At 41.8% G+C, this 21,044-nt stretch overlaps 2 protein-coding genes across 2 annotated transcripts; both read right to left on the bottom strand.

Moving 5' to 3' along the window:
• Window positions 1-1,092: 1,092 nt before the first annotated feature.
• LOC146460467 (uncharacterized) lies at window positions 1,093-2,031 on the bottom strand. The gene has a single exon (XM_085088206.1). It carries the CDS (start codon window positions 2,029-2,031, stop codon window positions 1,093-1,095), a length of 939 nt encoding a protein of 312 aa, XP_084944332.1.
• A 37-nt stretch (window positions 2,032-2,068) lies between these two features.
• On the bottom strand, window positions 2,069-5,851 carry LOC146460468 (uncharacterized). Its single transcript, XM_085088207.1, has one exon. The coding sequence runs from the start codon at window positions 5,849-5,851 to the stop codon at window positions 2,069-2,071; it is 3,783 nt and encodes a 1,260-aa protein (XP_084944333.1).
• Between the last annotated feature and the right edge of the window lie 15,193 nt (window positions 5,852-21,044).

The raw sequence follows: 21,044 nt of genomic DNA on the forward strand, positions 1-21,044 counted from the left end.
TCGATTCCACACATCCAGCCAACACAAGTTATAGTTTATTACAAAACGCCATGAGCTAAATTCAATAATGAAATGCAATAGGAATATATTCGTATCTGCAGGGACAGCCTGAGGAGTGTGAAATTATAGCAAATAGCCCTGTTCACAACACTAAAATTCCATTCCACCAGCATCAAAAACTTCTGCTTCTGTTCTTAACGCTCCGTCACTTCGTTCTGGAGTTTCCGTTTTTCCAATTTTTGCACATGAAAAACGCATCTCTATCTGGGTTACTGTGACCTTCGTGGGTCACAGGGTAGAAGTAGATGAGGTTACGGAGCGTATTAATGCGAACGCACAACAACAGAGGTCAAAGTTCCAATCACTAATGTCTTTAATGAATCACACTTGACGAAGATAGCATCACAAATACTTGATAACCTTTCAGAACTGTAGCGATACGATCGTAACTGTGGTAGCGATAGCTGAAATACGCATACGGTTGTGACAATGATCGTGATTACGGTTGTGGTTCGAACTAAAAGGCAACAAAAACGAAATCGATTCTTATGTAATTGATCTAATTGATTAACTAACCATAAAACAATAATACAGAAATATGTGCTAGAAAAGGACAAATGATAAACGAAACAATAGAATAAACCGAGCGTAAACAATATGAGTAACTTACTTTGGTCTAGCTCCTTGAAATACGTAATTTTAGCACCTCAAAACGTCAATAGCAGTAGCGAATTCTAGCTAGCGAGTAGCGACTGTGTTACAGTAATATGCTCTACACACGTGGCGGTCGAACGGAAACATGACCCTATGTAATAGACTAAATTATGTAATGACAAAAGTGACAACTATTGCGTCACGTGTCTACTTGAAATGAAACAAATGAACAGTAACACGCAAAGGAGCAAATACAGGAAATGTACAAAAAACAAAGAGGCGTTTCAAAACTAACATTCCGGCCCCTTTAAAGGCAGAAACAGCTTGCAGCCTTTAACTAAGATACAAACAATGAGGTTTGAAACGTTCCGTCAATACTTATGAACTAGACATTAACTAAATGTCAAGACGCATGCAAAGTTCTCCAAAGTTTTATGTTCAGGCAGCCTCTAACAGCACAGTCTTGTCAATAGGACGCACGAGAACAGATGTCTTCGTCTTCACTTTTACACTGCGTACTAGGCCATCATTCTGGTTGGGAAACACCTCTAGGATACGCCCTAGAGGCCAGGAGCTTCGCGGTAGATTCTCATCTAACAAAAGAACAACATCGCCAACTGTAAAATTCCTACTTGCACGGTTCCACTTTTGACTCTCTTGAAGGGTGGGCAGATATTCACGCATCCACCGTCGCCAAAACACGTCTGCCATGTACTGAGTGTGTCGCCATCTGCGCCGGGAATAGCAATCCTCTTTGGAGAATACACCTGGAGCCAGAGTGGGTCCTGAACGCAGAAGCAGGAGGTGGTTAGGAGTCAGAGCCTCGGGGTCTCTTGGGTCGTCTGACACTTTAGTCAAAGGCCGTCCATTTATGATCGCTTCGGCTTCACACATCAGCGTGGTAAGACCTTCGTCATCTAAGGGCTGCTCCTTGAGAAGAGCTTTTATTACCTTCCGTACGGTACGGATACAGCGCTCCCATACACCTCCGTGATGGGAGCCAGCAGGTGGGTTGAAAATCCACTTTATATTCTTCGCGAAGAGGAAAGCGTGAATCTTCTGTTGATTCCATTCGCGTACTGCCTCTCGCAGTTCTTTCTCGCCCCTTACGAAATTGCTACCATTGTCAGACCGGATCTGCTTTGGCTGCCCTCTCCTTGCAATAAACCGCCTCAACGCGTTCAGGAAAGAGTCTGTATCCAAGCTGTAAATAACTTCGACATGAATGGCTCGTACCGTCATGCAGGTGAACAAAACACCATATCTCTTTATAGTACTTCTTCCTCGTCGCACTTCCAGTGGCCCAAAACAATCTACACCGACATAGCTGAAAGGGGGCTCTGACGGGACAACTCTGTCAGCGGGTAAGCTGGCCATTTTCTGCTGACCCACGGCTGCTTGTCTTTTTCTGCAATCAACACAGCAAAACTCTTGCTTGCGTAACCCAATATTTCTCTCTGATCAAGGAGAGGGTGTGCTCCAGCCCGGAATGACCGCTGATTGAGTGGTAGTAGCGCATGATAAGGAGGGAGACATGGTGATCCTTAGGCAATATGGCAGGATGCTTGTGCCTGTCCTGAATTGGCGAATTCTGTAGGCGACCACCAACACACAGAATGCCGTCGACAAGGACTGGGTCAAGTTTGACAACACTGCTTGACTTCTTGATTTCTCTCTTTGCTCCCTTCAGGGATAGAAGCTCGTCATCGAACCTTTGAGCTTGCACTACTTGGATTATTGCTCTTTCAGCATTCTCCATCTCTTCAACATCCAACGGTCTGACTTTCTTGTCGGGTTGGAGTGATGCGTCTCCTCCTTGCCTTCTTCTAGTAACAGCATCTCGGGTACCACTTTTAAATCGTAGAATCCAGGCTACAAACTTCTTTAGCTTGTACCAGCAGGAGAATCTCTCAAAAACTTCGCCCATCTGTATTGCACTAGGGTGAGCCAATCCAACGAAAGAAGCTTTGACGACTTCTGGGTCGAAGTTCTCAATCTGGTCTCGAATCATGGCGGCTGGGAGCTTAGGCCAAGTTGCTTCATCGTTCCACAGAAAGGCAGGACCTTTAGTCCAGCGTGTATACTGAACAATATCATCAGCGGACATTCCTCGTGAGGCGTCATCTGCAGGGTTTAACTTTGTGTCGACGTACCTCCACTGGGATGGCAACGATTGCTCGCGAATCGCAGATACCCGATTGGCAACAAAGGTCTGATACCTCCTCTCATCATTCTCCACATAGCGTAACACACACGTACTGTCAGTCCAGAAGACGGAGCTATCGATAGCGTACTCGATTTCTTCTCGAATCAACTTGTCTAATCTTGTAGACAGCACAGCAGCAGACAATTCCATTCTTGGTATTGTCATAGGCTTCATTGGGGCTAATCTGGATTTCCCCATCACAAAGGAACAATGCACTTTACCATGCATGTTGACCATCCTTAGGTAGGCTACAGCACCATAGACCGATTGAGATGCATCAGAGAAGAAGTGGAGTTGACATGAGGCAACTTCACCAAAGTCGCGAGGTTTGAAACATTGATCTATGCGGAATCGCTCTAGTTTCGGTAGCTCACTCAACCATGTCTGCCAGCGCGTGAGGTCTTCTTCTGGGATACGATCGTCCCAATCGAGCTTCTTCTTACAGAGATCCTGCAGGATGACCTTAGCTGGAAGAACAAAAGGGGCGATGAATCCGAGCGGGTCATACACGGAGCTGATCACTGACAAGATTCCTCTTCTAGTAGCCGGTCTATCCTTGATACTGATACTGAAGCCGAAAGTGTCTGAGGAAACCTGCCACTGGACGCCGAGTGCTCGTTCAATGACAGCGAGATCAAAATCTAAACTCTTGACTGCCGTTGCCCGTTCAGTTTCTGGAATTGACTCTACAACTTTGCGAGAATTCGACAACCATTTCGTAAGACGAAAGCCGCCCTTGCTTAGAAGCTCTGTGAGATCCTTAACAAGGAGGGTAGCGCTCTCCTCTGATGCAACAGACTTCAAACAGTCATCGACATAGAAATTACGCTCCACAGTACGCACTGTTTCTGAATCGAAGCTTGCTTTATTGTCTTCAGCTGTTTTCCTAAGGGCGAAGCTGGCGCAGCTGGGCGATGACACTCCTCCAAACAAATGCACTGTCATCATAAGCTCTTCGGGTTGCGAAGCTAGGTCGCCATTTGGCCACCAGAGGAAGCGTAGCGCATTGCAATCTTCAGGATTCACGTTGACTTGGTGAAACATGGCTTCGACGTCTGACATGATAGCAACAGATTCTTGGCGAAAACGAGTCAGCACACCGACGAGAGAGTTCGTGAAATCCGGCCCCTGTAAGAGCTTATCATTCAATGAATTTCCACGGTACTTGGCAGAGCAGTCAAAGACAACGCGAATCTTTTCTGGTTTTGCTGGATGAAAGACAGCATGATGGGGAAGGTACCACGTTTTTCCTTTGATTTCAGTGGGTGGAGCTTTCACCGCATAACCCTTCTGAATTAGGTCTTCGATGCATGCCTTATACTTTGTTAGCAAATCGCGATCTTTCAATAGACGTTTCTTCAACAAACGGAGCCGGTGATCTGCGACACTTCTGTTGTTCTCAAGGCACGGTGGGTCGTCCTTCCATGGCAACGCGATGGTGCAGTGGCCATTCTCTAACATTGCGGTTTCTTGCATTATTTCCAGAGCACGTTTGTCATTCTGCGACAGAGAAGGTTTTCCACCATATGCGGAATCATTAAATTCCATGTTGCAGTAACTTCGGAACTGCTCGCTAAGCTCTGCATCAGCTCTGATGAAGTTGGCAGTGTACTGGACGGAGTCCTGAGCTCTACCCAAAGGACCATTGACCACCCAGCCAAATATCGTTCTTGTAGCGTAAGGGCCATTACGACAGCTTTCTCTCACTTCCTTTGGTTGAAGAATTTCAGGGGCGTCGCTTCCAATCAACAGGCCGACCTTTGCATTAATTTTCGGAATCTTAATTCCTGAAAGGTGTGGCCAACGATCAACATCTTCTTGCTGAGCTCCATTCTCTACTGTTACGGGTAGCTTCGGCCTTGTGAACACAAGCGGTAGCTCAACGGCATTTTCTTCCTCGAGGTCCATTACTTCAAGGCTGACGACACTGGTGATAGCTTTACTATCTTCCTTTTCCATGGTTGTTAGTGTTAGCGATGTCTGGCGCCCTGACAGGCCCAGGTGGCTGGCTAGTTCTTCTGAACAAAAAGAAGCGTTTGAACCGCTGTCCAGAAAGGCATAAGTTTCGATAATGTAATCGCGTCCTGGTGTTTTGACCTTCACTGGAAGTAATGCCAAGCTGGGAGCGGATGAATGATGATTTCGTCCTTCGACATAGCCGTTAAGAACTGACTGTTCATTCTCTTGATTTCGTGTTTGGGGCTGAGGTGGTGCAGTGTTGCCGGCATTTTTATTAGCAGCTGCTCCCATGCTTCTAGGATGAAGGTAGCTTGAATGATTTCCATTGCACCCGGTGACACGGCAGAATCTTTGTTTGGTACAAGAGTTAGCTGAATGGCCGGCGACAAGGCAATTAACACACAGCCCTCTGGAGTTAACGAATTGCCACCTATCCGATAGGGATTTTCCTTTGAAACCATCGCATTGTGATCGCCAGTGACCAGAGCTGCAGAGGGGACACTTGCGCTCTGCTTGATTCGGCTGTTTCCTGGCGTCATTACATCCATGTCTAGGATTGACTTGGGTGGCAAAGGTTGATGTGTTCCGCGATGAAAATTTCTGTTTTGCCTTGGGAGCTCCATGGGACGACGATGCTTGGCCCGAGATGTCTCCGAATATGGCGTGAGTGGCTGTTCTGGCTTTAGCAGTGACAAAGTCACTTAAATCTGCGATGGTTATATCCCTCTTTTGGTTTTCTGTGATGTTATCAGCAACATCTCGCCACTTCTGCCTCAGTCCGTATGGCAACCTTTGGACGATGGTTTTCAGCGTGTCCGGATTTTCTAGTTTGTTTAAATAGCCGATCTCTTTAAGGGTGTTCTTGCATCCCGTCAGCACAATTGAAAATCTTCTTAATGCATCACCATCTTCAGCCTTTATAGCAGGTCCTCTTGTTAGCTTATCTACATAGGCGGTTGCTATCCTGTAGCTCGATCCATATCTCTTCTGCAGGAGATCTCGTGCCTCCCGGTATCCTACTTCATCTCTCATCGTGAGACAGCTCTTTATGAGATCTTGGACCTCGCCGGTAGTGTACTGGACCAGGTAATAAAGTCGGGCGCTCTCGCTTGTCGTTTTCTTCTCTATTAAATTTTCAAATGCTCGTATAAACGACCAATAGTCGATTGGGTTTCCACTAAAGATGGGCACGTTTGGCTGAGGTAGAGTCAAGGCTAATGTACTCTCTTGCTGTCGTTGAATCAACGCCTGAAACTGTTGGTTTTGTATACTGAGCTTCCAACAACTTCTCTGCAAGTGATTCTGTCGTGCTGGGCGTACTATATTTGGACTCATTTCCGTGTATGTTCGGGTCTGGTTTGATGTAAGGCAAATCAATGGGCTTCAAGGGTTTTTCATCACTTTTGGCTGGGAATTCTGGTGTCCAACTTGACGCGTACGAGTTAAGGGGTTTCACATCAACTGATGTTCTGCGCTGACCAAGAGGAGTTTCTATCGTCTCTGTGGGCTTTTCAGCGTCTTTTGGCTGATTTCTTGAATTTGTCCAATTGGAAAGATGAGAATCCGGTGACCTCTTAGGTTCAGCTGTACAGCCAGGCTTGGGGAAAATCTTTCTGTAGTCGGTTTCTGCTTCGATAAAGGTGAGCTCCTCGGCTTGTACTTTCGCGATCTCGGTCTGAAGCTCTAAGGCCTTCTTTCTCAACTGCAAGTTTAGCTCTTCCTTTTGGATTTCGTTAAATTTCTCAAGGTTAGCAGCTTCTGCTTCCAACATTGCTCTTTTAGCGGTGGCCTTGACACGCGCGGCGGAAACGGAACTCGCAGATGATCCCCTTGAGCCGACTGAACTTGGTTTCGAGCGACGGGTATGTTTGGATACGGCGCGAGAACCCGCATTACTGATTGAATCTTCGGGGTTAAGGTCCACTAAATCGTCGTTGGGATCTAATGTTCCGGATGTCACGATCCAACGTGCGATGTCGCCTCCCAGATCCGTAATTGACTGTTCTACCGACTTCAAATATCCATGCGATTCGTCAATGTCGCACTCTTCCACGAGTTGGTTGTGATAAACGGCGTGAGCGCTTCTAAAATCTTCCACAAGCACATTCAATTCCTCTAGTTTAACTTTAACGAGATCGACATTAGCGCCATCAGTCATTAATTCTTTAATCCCATTTTGTGCTTTAGTAATAAGACCTTTCTTCGCACCTCTCGCTTGCTTTAACTTACGCAGATTCTCTAAATCAATTGCTTCCCAGTCGAGAATACGGTTTCTTTCTCGGTTTCTTGAACTTGATCGTTCTTTAATTTCCTTTGTACCGCCCTCGGCCATGATTAGTTGCACAGAACACGTTTTCGCAACGTGACTAACTGTTACGTTACAAAGTTAGCGACAGCGATATTTGACGCTTTGCTTATTTTCTAATGTTGCAATTTCGCTTCTTCTCATCGCAAATTCGCGGAAGGTTGCACTTGGAGATTCGAAGCCACAAATTCGAACGAATGTGACCTTCGTGGGTCACAAGGTAGAAGTAGCTGAGGTTACGGAGCGTATTAATGCGAACGCACAACAACAGAGGTCAAAGTTCCAATCACTAATGTCTTTAATGAATCACACTTGACGAAGATAGCATCACAAATACTTGATAACCTTTCAGAACTGTAGCGATACGATCGTAACTGTGGTAGCGAAAGCTGAAATACGTATACGGTTGTGACAATGATCGTGATTACGGTTGTGGTTCGAACTAAAAGGCAACAAAAACGAAATCGATTCTTATGTAATTGATCTAATTGATTAACTAACCATAAAACAATAATACAGAAATATGTGCTAGAAAAGGACAAATGATAAACGAAACAATAGAATAAACCGAGCGTAAACAATATGAGTAACTTACTTTGGTCTAGCTCCTTAAAATAGGTAATTGTAGCACCTCAAAACGTCAATAGCAGTAGCGAATTCTAGCTAGCGAGTAGCGACTGTGTTACAGTAATATGCTACACACGTGGCGGTCGAACGGAAACATGACCCTATGTAATAGACTAAATTATGTAATGACAAAAGTGACAACTATTGCGTCACGTGTCTACTTGAAATGAAACAAATGAACAGTAACACGCAAAGGAGCAAATACAGGAAATGTACAACAAACAAAGAGGCGTTTCAAAACTAACCGTTACGGAAGTGCCATACACACAACCAAGGGCAAAATGCACATCGTGCCAAGAGAACTCCGCGTAAACAAAACGTCCAGCATTGTCAAACAAGAATCAACTTCCAAGGAGCCTTTGTACCATCATCTGCAGGATCATTATCCTTCTTCAGCGAAAACAATTTAAAGATTAAGGCCCCTTCTTGGCCTTACCCTAGAAATCACATTCGCACTTAACCGCATAAACGTGTAGGGGACAGTCTAAAGGACAGGCTAAAAGAAAAAAGAACCAGGAAGAGGAGAAGCTCTAGGCCGCTGTTAAGGCGAGTTGGTTGCTGTGGCAACTATTTTTTGTTTTTCAACTGGAGGTAAAGCAGTTGCAATTTGGTCACAGTGTACACTATGTTCTTTCCTTGGGAAAGAAAAGTGAGAACAATTTAGAGACATATGCCATTTCTTGGCCTGACCCAAGAAATCATAACACCAATTTTTGGGGGACAGTCAGGCGGGCCTCCGAGAAAAACACGCCGAGGGACTGGACGAAGAGATGGAGCCTGCCTCAGGTGGAGAGGCTGGGGCAACCGGATAGGTGTTCTTGTAGGACCCACAACTATCAATTTCAATCTTCAAATCATTAATATTATCAACATTTTTAACTTTAAATCACCACCACTAATGGTGGATGTATAAGAACTACCATTTTCAGCAGATAATTTTTACCACTGTTTACAGTGGATTCCTTGGGAATATTATTGTTATTGCCACTGTTTACAGTTAACATTTCCACTTTGTATTATCACTATTGATATTTCCAAGACTATTATGTCTTTTTGCCACTGCCACTGTCAACAGTGACTACGTTCGAACTAGCATTATCATTATAACTATTAACGACAGCATTGCCACTGCTTACAGTGGTTACAACACTATTAACACTGACAAGCACATTTGAACTACCATTATCAAAATTAACTATTTGATTGTCATACAACAAAATGAAAAATGGTAAAAAAGGTACAAGAAGAGGAAAATTTGGATAAACGCAAACAATTAACTCCAAAAAAATCGTTGAGAAAGAGAAAGGGCGAACGCAATGCATACAAAAAAATGCGGTCGAGTGTTCTTTAGGCTATTTCTTTTAATTTCGAACTCGAATTAACTTGTACTTTTTATAATTGAAGGAAAGAAACTTAAGCGAACCGTGAGAGTACGATGGAGCGAACCGAGCGATTGACATTTCACACATTACGGTTTATCCGCATACGCACATTCACGAGTAAAAAAGTAGTCAAAAACAATTTCAAAGGAGCACGTAAAAAGCTGAAGAGAAAATTATACGCGAAAGCAAGCGAAAAGGCACACGGGAAAAAACTAATAATTTGGAATAAGGGGAAAGCAATTGGACTCAATCCTACAATTGAAAAGCCAAAAGGCGACTACTGGTTGAGGTCACATCTGCGCCTTAACTATAGTTTGTCTTCAGTTAAGACAATGGTAACTATAGTTCGATATTTTGGTAAGTTGACCTCTTCTCTGTTTGTTCTAGAAATTTATGCTTCGATGATCCAAAACAATTAACTACAATTAAACCCAAAAAACAATTGAAAAAAGGGTCAACCCGTTTAGGTCGGCCGGTTAAGGCACTAAACCTGAAGGGTGATCGGTCCGAGCGCAAGGCCAGAAAACTGGAGTAACGCCGGAAGAAAATACTCCGACCGGAAAACCGGACGAGGGCCAACAACTACCTGTAAAGAACAGGCAAGAAAACCAGTCCAAAAAGAGAGAAAAGCGCGGTAAAAAAGAAGTGGCTACCCCAGGTTATGACAGGACGTCAAGCATGTAGTCCCTGGGAGGGTTACCACAAAGACACCGCAGAGTTATACTTACAAAGGTATCCTGACTTGCTGGTCACCAGAACTTGTGTCTTCTTACCAAAAGGAATACAGGCGACTCCCCAAAGGACTAAACCCACGGAAGGAACAACAACACTTTATTTAAAACAGAGAGTAACAAGTTAGCAAAGTTAACAAGTTCCAAATAATTTTCTATTCCACCGAAATAATTTTCTCTTCCATCGTAAGAAGTGCCCAACTTGAATATTGGCGGATAAGTTGTAAAGCGAGGGTTATTATTGCATTTTTATTATTGTATTTGTGATTTTGGCATCCTCATTAAAGATTACCCTCATCAACCCATTCCCACAGTAGATCGCATAAGTTACATTTATAGTTAATTGCACTTTGTCAGCAAAATTTAGTAATGACCATTTAAATCTTTTTTAATTTTTGTTTTTATAGCTTGCTGTTGTGTCACTGGGTTTATTTTACACCCTTGTGGACCTCAACTGTGAAGACACATACACGCGACCTTCCTCCAACCACATCTGTGGGTCATCATCAAACGCCGCAGGCAACACCATCTCCTCCAACACGCTTTCTTCCTACTTGATTCGTCTTCAGCACACCTCAAGTATTGTGTGCGTTGAAGTGTTAAACGTAGCATCCAGAATCAAGACCAAGGTCTACGTAAAACCAACAAATACGGGCCTCTTACTCCATTATCAGAGCCACGTGGATAATCGGTACAAGCGCAGTCTAATCACCACCATGTTAGATCGAGCTTACCGCATATCCTCCGACTGGTCGTACTTCTCACAAGAATGCGATCGACTAGAGACGGTATTCTTAAAGCTTAAGTACTCGAGGCACTTATTCAATTTATCTGTCAAGCAGTTCGTAGATTTCAAAGTATCAGACCAGCAACACATTCTATCAACTGAAACCACCATCCGAGTTGTCATGCCATTTAAAGATCTGGCCTCTGCTAATGTAGTGAAGAAACGTATCACAGACCTCAGCTCAAAAATCAAGACCGCAATTCAGCCTGTGTTCATCAGCAGAAAACTCGACGAAGACCTTAAAGTTCGAGAAGTCAAGCCTGCCACTGTTAACCAACAATGTCTAGTTTATAAATTTCAATGTAACCTGTGCGATGCAGGATATGTTGGTTACACTCGCAGCCACCTCCGCGAACGCGTTGATGGACACAAACAAAAATCGTCGTCTATTTGTAAACACTGCTTGAGTGAACATAACTCGAACGTGCCTCGTTGTCTTTCAGAACAATTTCCTGTGCTAGCTAAATGTTCTAACAAATTCGATTGCCTAATTAAGGAGATGCTTTTCATAAGAAAACTTAAACCATCCCTGAACGTGCAAACAGACTCGATTCGCGCAAAGGTATTCACCTGAAGAACTTGTGATCCTTTGTTAATATGCTAATTTGTAGAGACTGTAAAGTATAGAAATCAAATCTTCGCATTAATTTATCCACTTTGCCTTGAGAATGGTGTCACGATGACGCCAAAACGTCTTAACTTTAATTTTCGCTTGCTTATGTTTAAAGAAATCATTACTGATCAAAAATTTTCTAAAATTTGAAATATACCTGGCCATTATCATACAGTAACAGCAAGTTCTAGATTTCAACAGTTACTTAGCCAGTTTAAGGCACTGATCTTTGTTAGGTTATCGCAAGTGTGGAAATATTTGAAGAAAGATTTGAAGTATTTCATCAATTTTCCATCGATTCCACACATCCAGCCAACACAAGTTATAGTTTATTACAAAACGCCATGAGCTAAATTCAATAATGAAATGCTATAGGAATATATTCGTATCTGCAGGGACAGCCTGAGGAGTGTGAAATTATAGCAAATAGCCCTGTTCACAACACTAAAATTCCATTCCACCAGCATCAAAAACTTCTGCTTCTGTTCTTAACGCTCCGTCACTTCGTTCTGGAGTTTCCGTTTTTCCAATTTTTGCACATGAAAAACGCATCTCTATCTGGGTTACGGAAGTGCCATACACACAACCAAGGGCAAAATGCACATCGTGCCAAGAGAACTCCGCGTAAACAAAACGTCCAGCATTGTCAAACAAGAATCAACTTCCAAGGAGCCTTTGTACCATCATCTGCAGGATCATTATCCTTCTTCAGCGAAAACAATTTAAAGATTAAGGCCCCTTCTTGGCCTTACCCTAGAAATCACATTCGCACTTAACCGCATAAACGTGTAGGGGACAGTCTAAAGGACAGGCTAAAAGAAAAAAGAACCAGGAAGAGGAGAAGCTCTAGGCCGCTGTTAAGGCGAGTTGGTTGCTGTGGCAACTATTTTTTTTTTTTCAACTGGAGGTAAAGCAGTTGCAATTTGGTCACAGTGTACACTATGTTCTTTCCTTGGGAAAGAAAAGTGAGAACAATTTAGAGACATATGCCATTTCTTGGCCTGACCCAAGAAATCATAACACCAATTTTTGGGGGACAGTCAGGCGGGCCTCCGAGAAAAACACGCCGAGGGACTGGACGAAGAGATGGAGCCTGCCTCAGGTGGAGAGGCTGGGGCAACCGGATAGGTGTTCTTGTAGGACCCACAACTATCAATTTCAATCTTCAAATCATTAATATTATCAACATTTTTAACTTTAAATCACCACCACTAATGGTGGATGTATAAGAACTACCATTTTCAGCAGATAATTTTTACCACTGTTTACAGTGGATTCCTTGGGAATATTATTGTTATTGCCACTGTTTACAGTTAACATTTCCACTTTGTATTATCACTATTGATATTTCCAAGACTATTATGTCTTTTTGCCACTGCCACTGTCAACAGTGACTACGTTCGAACTAGCATTATCATTATAACTATTAACGACAGCATTGCCACTGCTTACAGTGGTTACAACACTATTAACACTGACAAGCACATTTGAACTACCATTATCAAAATTAACTATTTGATTGTCATACAACAAAATGAAAAATGGTAAAAAAGGTACAAGAAGAGGAAAATTTGGATAAACGCAAACAATTAACTCCAAAAAAATCGTTGAGAAAGAGAAAGGGCGAACGCAATGCATACAAAAAAATGCGGTCGAGTGTTCTTTAGGCTATTTCTTTTAATTTCGAACTCGAATTAACTTGTACTTTTTATAATTGAAGGAAAGAAACTTAAGCGAACCGTGAGAGTACGATGGAGCGAACCGAGCGATTGACATTTCACACATTACGGTTTATCCGCATACGCACATTCACGAGTAAAAAAGTAGTCAAAAACAATTTCAAAGGAGCACGTAAAAAGCTGAAGAGAAAATTATACGCGAAAGCAAGCGAAAAGGCACACGGGAAAAAACTAATAATTTGGAATAAGGGGAAAGCAATTGGACTCAATCCTACAATTGAAAAGCCAAAAGGCGACTACTGGTTGAGGTCACATCTGCGCCTTAACTATAGTTTGTCTTCAGTTAAGACAATGGTAACTATAGTTCGATATTTTGGTAAGTTGACCTCTTCTCTGTTTGTTCTAGAAATTTATGCTTCGATGATCCAAAACAATTAACTACAATTAAACCCAAAAAACAATTGAAAAAAGGGTCAACCCGTTTAGGTCGGCCGGTTAAGGCACTAAACCTGAAGGGTGATCGGTCCGAGCGCAAGGCCAGAAAACTGGAGTAACGCCGGAAGAAAATACTCCGACCGGAAAACCGGACGAGGGCCAACAACTACCTGTAAAGAACAGGCAAGAAAACCAGTCCAAAAAGAGAGAAAAGCGCGGTAAAAAAGAAGTGGCTACCCCAGGTTATGACAGGACGTCAAGCATGTAGTCCCTGGGAGGGTTACCACAAAGACACCGCAGAGTTATACTTACAAAGGTATCCTGACTTGCTGGTCACCAGAACTTGTGTCTTCTTACCAAAAGGAATACAGGCGACTCCCCAAAGGACTAAACCCACGGAAGGAACAACAACACTTTATTTAAAACAGAGAGTAACAAGTTAGCAAAGTTAACAAGTTCCAAATAATTTTCTATTCCACCGAAATAATTTTCTCTTCCATCGTAAGAAGTGCCCAACTTGAATATTGGCGGATAAGTTGTAAAGCGAGGGTTATTATTGCATTTTTATTATTGTATTTGTGATTTTGGCATCCTCATTAAAGATTACCCTCATCAACCCATTCCCACAGTAGATCGCATAAGTTACATTTATAGTTAATTGCACTTTGTCAGCAAAATTTAGTAATGACCATTTAAATCTTTTTTAATTTTTGTTTTTATAGCTTGCTGTTGTGTCACTGGGTTTATTTTACACCCTTGTGGACCTCAACTGTGAAGACACATACACGCGACCTTCCTCCAACCACATCTGTGGGTCATCATCAAACGCCGCAGGCAACACCATCTCCTCCAACACGCTTTCTTCCTACTTGATTCGTCTTCAGCACACCTCAAGTATTGTGTGCGTTGAAGTGTTAAACGTAGCATCCAGAATCAAGACCAAGGTCTACGTAAAACCAACAAATACGGGCCTCTTACTCCATTATCAGAGCCACGTGGATGATCGGTACAAGCGCAGTCTAATCACCACCATGTTAGATCGAGCTTACCGCATATCCTCCGACTGGTCGTACTTCTCACAAGAATGCGATCGACTAGAGACGGTATTCTTAAAGCTTAAGTACTCGAGGCACTTATTCAATTTATCTGTCAAGCAGTTCGTAGATTTCAAAGTATCAGACCAGCAACACATTCTATCAACTGAAACCACCATCCGAGTTGTCATGCCATTTAAAGATCTGGCCTCTGCTAATGTAGTGAAGAAACGTATCACAGACCTCAGCTCAAAAATCAAGACCGCAATTCAGCCTGTGTTCATCAGCAGAAAACTCGACGAAGACCTTAAAGTTCGAGAAGTCAAGCCTGCCACTGTTAACCAACAATGTCTAGTTTATAAATTTCAATGTAACCTGTGCGATGCAGGATATGTTGGTTACACTCGCAGCCACCTCCGCGAACGCGTTGATGGACACAAACAAAAATCGTCGTCTATTTGTAAACACTGCTTGAGTGAACATAACTCGAACGTGCCTCGTTGTCTTTCAGAACAATTTCCTGTGCTAGCTAAATGTTCTAACAAATTCGATTGCCTAATTAAGGAGATGCTTTTCATAAGAAAACTTAAACCATCCCTGAACGTGCAAACAGACTCGATTCGCGCAAAGGTATTCACCTGAAGAACTTGTGATCCTTTGTTAATATGCTAATTTGTAGAGACTGTAAAGTATAGAAATCAAATCTTCGCATTAATTTATCCACTTTGCCTTGAGAATGGTGTCACGATGACGCCAAAACGTCTTAACTTTAATTTTCGCTTGCTTATGTTTAAAGAAATCATTACTGATCAAAAATTTTCTAAAATTTGAAATATACCTGGCCATTATCATACAGTAACAGCAAGTTCTAGATTTCAACAGTTACTTAGCCAGTTTAAGGCACTGATCTTTGTTAGGTTATCGCAAGTGTGGAAATATTTGAAGAAAGATTTGAAGTATTTCATCAATTTTCCATCGATTCCACACATCCAGCCAACACAAGTTATAGTTTATTACAAAACGCCATGAGCTAAATTCAATAATGAAATGCTATAGGAATATATTCGTATCTGCAGGGACAGCCTGAGGAGTGTGAAATTATAGCAAATAGCCCTGTTCACAACACTAAAATTCCATTCCACCAGCATCAAAGACTTCTGCTTCTGTTCTTAACGCTCCGTCACTTCGTTCTGGAGTTTCCGTTTTTCCAATTTTTGCACATGAAAAACGCATCTCTATCTGGGTTACGGAAGTGCCATACACACAACCAAGGGCAAAATGCACATCGTGCCAAGAGAACTCCGCGTAAACAAAACGTCCAGCATTGTCAAACAAGAATCAACTTCCAAGGAGCCTTTGTACCATCATCTGCAGGATCATTATCCTTCTTCAGCGAAAACAATTTAAAGATTAAGGCCCCTTCTTGGCCTTACCCTAGAAATCACATTCGCACTTAACCGCATAAACGTGTAGGGGACAGTCTAAAGGACAGGCTAAAAGAAAAAAGAACCAGGAAGAGGAGAAGCTCTAGGCCGCTGTTAAGGCGAGTTGGTTGCTGTGGCAACTATTTTTTGTTTTTCAACTGGAGGTAAAGCAGTTGCAATTTGGTCACAGTGTACACTATGTTCTTTCCTTGGGAAAGAAAAGTGAGAACAATTTAGAGACATATGCCATTTCTTGGCCTGACCCAAGAAATCATAACACCAATTTTTGGGGGACAGTCAGGCGGGCCTCCGAGAAAAACACGCCGAGGGACTGGACGAAGAGATGGAGCCTGCCTCAGGTGGAGAGGCTGGGGCAACCGGATAGGTGTTCTTGTAGGACCCACAAATATCAATTTCAATCTTCAAATCATTAATATTATCAACATTTTTAACTTTAAATCACCACCACTAATGGTGGATGTATAAGAACTACCATTTTCAGCAGATAATTTTTACCACTGTTTACAGTGGATTCCTTGGGAATATTATTGTTATTGCCACTGTTTACAGTTAACATTTCCACTTTGTATTATCACTATTGATATTTCCAAGACTATTATGTCTTTTTGCCACTACCACTGTCAACAGTGACTACGTTTGAACTAGCATTATCATTATAACTATTAACGACAGCATTGCCACTGCTTACAGTGGTTACAACACTATTAACACTGACAAGCACATTTGAACTACCATTATCAAAATTAACTATTTGATTGTCATACAACAAAATGAAAAATGGTAAAAAAGGTACAAGAAGAGGAAAATTTGGATAAACGCAAACAATTAACTCCAAAAAAATCGTTGAGAAAGAGAAAGGGCGAACGCAATGCATACAAAAAAATGCGGTCGAGTGTTCTTTAGGCTATTTCTTTTAATTTCGAACTCGAATTAACTTGTACTTTTTATAATTGAAGGAAAGAAACTTAAGCGAACCGTGAGAGTACGATGGAGCGAACCGAGCGATTGACATTTCACACATTACGGTTTATCCGCATACGCACATTCACGAGTAAAAAAGTAGTCAAAAACAATTTCAAAGGAGCACGTAAAAAGCTGAAGAGAAAATTATACGCGAAAGCAAGCGAAAAGGCACACGGGAAAAAACTAATAATTTGGAATAAGGGGAAAGCAATTGGACTCAATCCTACAATTGAAAAGCCAAAAGGCGACTACTGGTTGAGGTCACATCTGCGCCTTAACTATAGTTTGTCTTCAGTTAAGACAATGGTAACTATAGTTCGATATTTTGGTAAGTTGACCTCTTCTCTGTTTGTTCTAGAAATTTATGCTTCGATGATCCAAAACAATTAACTACAATTAAACCCAAAAAACAATTGAAAAAAGGGTCAACCCGTTTAGGTCGGCCGGTTAAGGCACTAAACCTGAAGGGTGATCGGTCCGAGCGCAAGGCCAGAAAACTGGAGTAACGCCGGAAGAAAATACTCCGACCGGAAAACCGGACGAGGGCCAACAACTACCTGTAAAGAACAGGCAAGAAAACCAGTCCAAAAAGAGAGAAAAGCGCGGTAAAAAAGAAGTGGCTACCCCAGGTTATGACAGGACGTCAAGCATGTAGTCCCTGGGAGGGTTACCACAAAGACACCGCAGAGTTATACTTACAAAGGTATCCTGACTTGCTGGTCACCAGAACTTGTGTCTTCTTACCAAAAGGAATACAGGCGACTCCCCAAAGGACTAAACCCACGGAAGGAACAACAACACTTTATTTAAAACAGAGAGTAACAAGTTAGCAAAGTTAACAAGTTCCAAATAATTTTCTATTCCACCGAAATAATTTTCTCTTCCATCGTAAGAAGTGCCCAACTTGAATATTGGCGGATAAGTTGTAAAGCGAGGGTTATTATTGCATTTTTATTATTGTATTTGTGATTTTGGCATCCTCATTAAAGATTACCCTCATCAACCCATTCCCACAGTAGATCGCATAAGTTACATTTATAGTTAATTGCACTTTGTCAGCAAAATTTAGTAATGACCATTTAAATCTTTTTTAATTTTTGTTTTTATAGCTTGCTGTTGTGTCACTGGGTTTATTTTACACCCTTGTGGACCTCAACTGTGAAGACACATACACGCGACCTTCCTCCAACCACATCTGTGGGTCATCATCAAACGCCGCAGGCAACACCATCTCCTCCAACACGCTTTCTTCCTACTTGATTCGTCTTCAGCACACCTCAAGTATTGTGTGCGTTGAAGTGTTAAACGTAGCATCCAGAATCAAGACCAAGGTCTACGTAAAACCAACAAATACGGGCCTCTTACTCCATTATCAGAGCCACGTGGATAATCGGTACAAGCGCAGTCTAATCACCACCATGTTAGATCGAGCTTACCGCATATCCTCCGACTGGTCGTACTTCTCACAAGAATGCGATCGACTAGAGACGGTATTCTTAAAGCTTAAGTACTCGAGGCACTTATTCAATTTATCTGTCAAGCAGTTCGTAGATTTCAAAGTATCAGACCAGCAACACATTCTATCAACTGAAACCACCATCCGAGTTGTCATGCCATTTAAAGATCTGGCCTCTGCTAATGTAGTGAAGAAACGTATCACAGACCTCAGCTCAAAAATCAAGACCGCAATTCAGCCTGTGTTCATCAGCAGAAAACTCGACGAAGACCTTAAAGTTCGAGAAGTCAAGCCTGCCACTGTTAACCAACAATGTCTAGTTTATAAATTTCAATGTAACCTGTGCGATGCAGGATATGTTGGTTACACTCGCAGCCACCTCCGCGAACGCGTTGATGGACACAAACAAAAATCGTCGTCTATTTGTAAACACTGCTTGAGTGAACATAACTCGAACGTGCCTCGTTGTCTTTCAGAACAATTTCCTGTGCTAGCTAAATGTTCTAACAAATTCGATTGCCTAATTAAGGAGATGCTTTTCATAAGAAAACTTAAACCATCCCTGAACGTGCAAACAGACTCGATTCGCGCAAAGGTATTCACCTGAAGAACTTGTGATCCTTTGTTAATATGCTAATTTGTAGAGACTGTAAAGTATAGAAATCAAATCTTCGCATTAATTTATCCACTTTGCCTTGAGAATGGTGTCACGATGACGCCAAAACGTCTTAACTTTAATTTTCGCTTGCTTATGTTTAAAGAAATCATTACTGATCAAAAATTTTCTAAAATTTGAAATATACCTGGCCATTATCATACAGTAACAGCAAGTTCTAGATTTCAACAGTTACTTAGCCAGTTTAAGGCACTGATCTTTGTTAGGTTATCGCAAGTGTGGAAATATTTGAAGAAAGATTTGAAGTATTTCATCAATTTTCCATCGATTCCACACATCCAGCCAACACAAGTTATAGTTTATTACAAAACGCCATGAGCTAAATTCAATAATGAAATGCTATAGGAATATATTCGTATCTGCAGGGACAGCCTGAGGAGTGTGAAATTATAGCAAATAGCCCTGTTCACAACACTAAAATTCCATTCCACCAGCATCAAAGACTTCTGCTTCTGTTCTTAACGCTCCGTCACTTCGTTCTGGAGTTTCCGTTTTTCCAATTTTTGCACATGAAAAACGCATCTCTATCTGGGTTACGGAAGTGCCATACACACAACCAAGGGCAAAATGCACATCGTGCCAAGAGAACTCCGCGTAAACAAAACGTCCAGCATTGTCAAACAAGAATCAACTTCCAAGGAGCCTTTGTACCATCATCTGCAGGATCATTATCCTTCTTCAGCGAAAACAATTTAAAGATTAAGGCCCCTTCTTGGCCTTACCCTAGAAATCACATTCGCACTTAACCGCATAAACGTGTAGGGGACAGTCTAAAGGACAGGCTAAAAGAAAAAAGAACCAGGAAGAGGAGAAGCTCTAGGCCGCTGTTAAGGCGAGTTGGTTGCTGTGGCAACTATTTTTTGTTTTTCAACTGGAGGTAAAGCAGTTGCAATTTGGTCACAGTGTACACTATGTTCTTTCCTTGGGAAAGAAAAGTGAGAACAATTTAGAGACATATGCCATTTCTTGGCCTGACCCAAGAAATCATAACACCAATTTTTGGGGGACAGTCAGGCGGGCCTCCGAGAAAAACACGCCGAGGGACTGGACGAAGAGATGGAGCCTGCCTCAGGTGGAGAGGCTGGGGCAACCGGATAGGTGTTCTTGTAGGACCCACAAATATCAATTTCAATCTTCAAATCATTAATATTATCAACATTTTTAACTTTAAATCACCACCACTAATGGTGGATGTATAAGAACTACCATTTTCAGCAGATAATTTTTACCACTGTTTACAGTGGATTCCTTGGGAATATTATTGTTATTGCCACTGTTTACAGTTAACATTTCCACTTTGTATTATCACTATTGATATTTCCAAGACTATTATGTCTTTTTGCCACTACCACTGTCAACAGTGACTACGTTTGAACTAGCATTATCATTATAACTATTAACGACAGCATTGCCACTGCTTACAGTGGTTACAACACTATTAACACTGACAAGCACATTTGAACTACCATTATCAAAATTAACTATTTGATTGTCATACAACAAAATGAAAAATGGTAAAAAAGGTACAAGAAGAGGAAAATTTGGATAAACGCAAACAATTAACTCCAAAAAAATCGTTGAGAAAGAGAAAGGGCGAACGCAATGCATACAAAAAAATGCGGTCGAGTGTTCTTTAGGCTATTTCTTTTAATTTCGAACTCGAATTAACTTGTACTTTTTATAATTGAAGGAAAGAAACTTAAGCGAACCGTGAGAGTACGATGGAGCGAACCGAGCGATTGACATTTCACACATTACGGTTTATCCGCATACGCACATTCACGAGTAAAAAAGTAGTCAAAAACAATTTCAAAGGAGCACGTAAAAAGCTGAAGAGAAAATTATACGCGAAAGCAAGCGAAAAGGCACACGGGAAAAAACTAATAATTTGGAATAAGGGGAAAGCAATTGGACTCAATCCTACAATTGAAAAGCCAAAAGGCGACTACTGGTTGAGGTCACATCTGCGCCTTAACTATAGTTTGTCTTCAGTTAAGACAATGGTAACTATAGTTCGATATTTTGGTAAGTTGACCTCTTCTCTGTTTGTTCTAGAAATTTATGCTTCGATGATCCAAAACAATTAACTACA

The sequence above is a fragment of the Pavona decussata genome, unplaced genomic scaffold (assembly GCF_977016875.1).
Source record: "Pavona decussata unplaced genomic scaffold, jaPavDecu1.1 SCAFFOLD_213, whole genome shotgun sequence".
NCBI classification, from domain to species: Eukaryota; Metazoa; Cnidaria; class Anthozoa; order Scleractinia; family Agariciidae; genus Pavona; species Pavona decussata.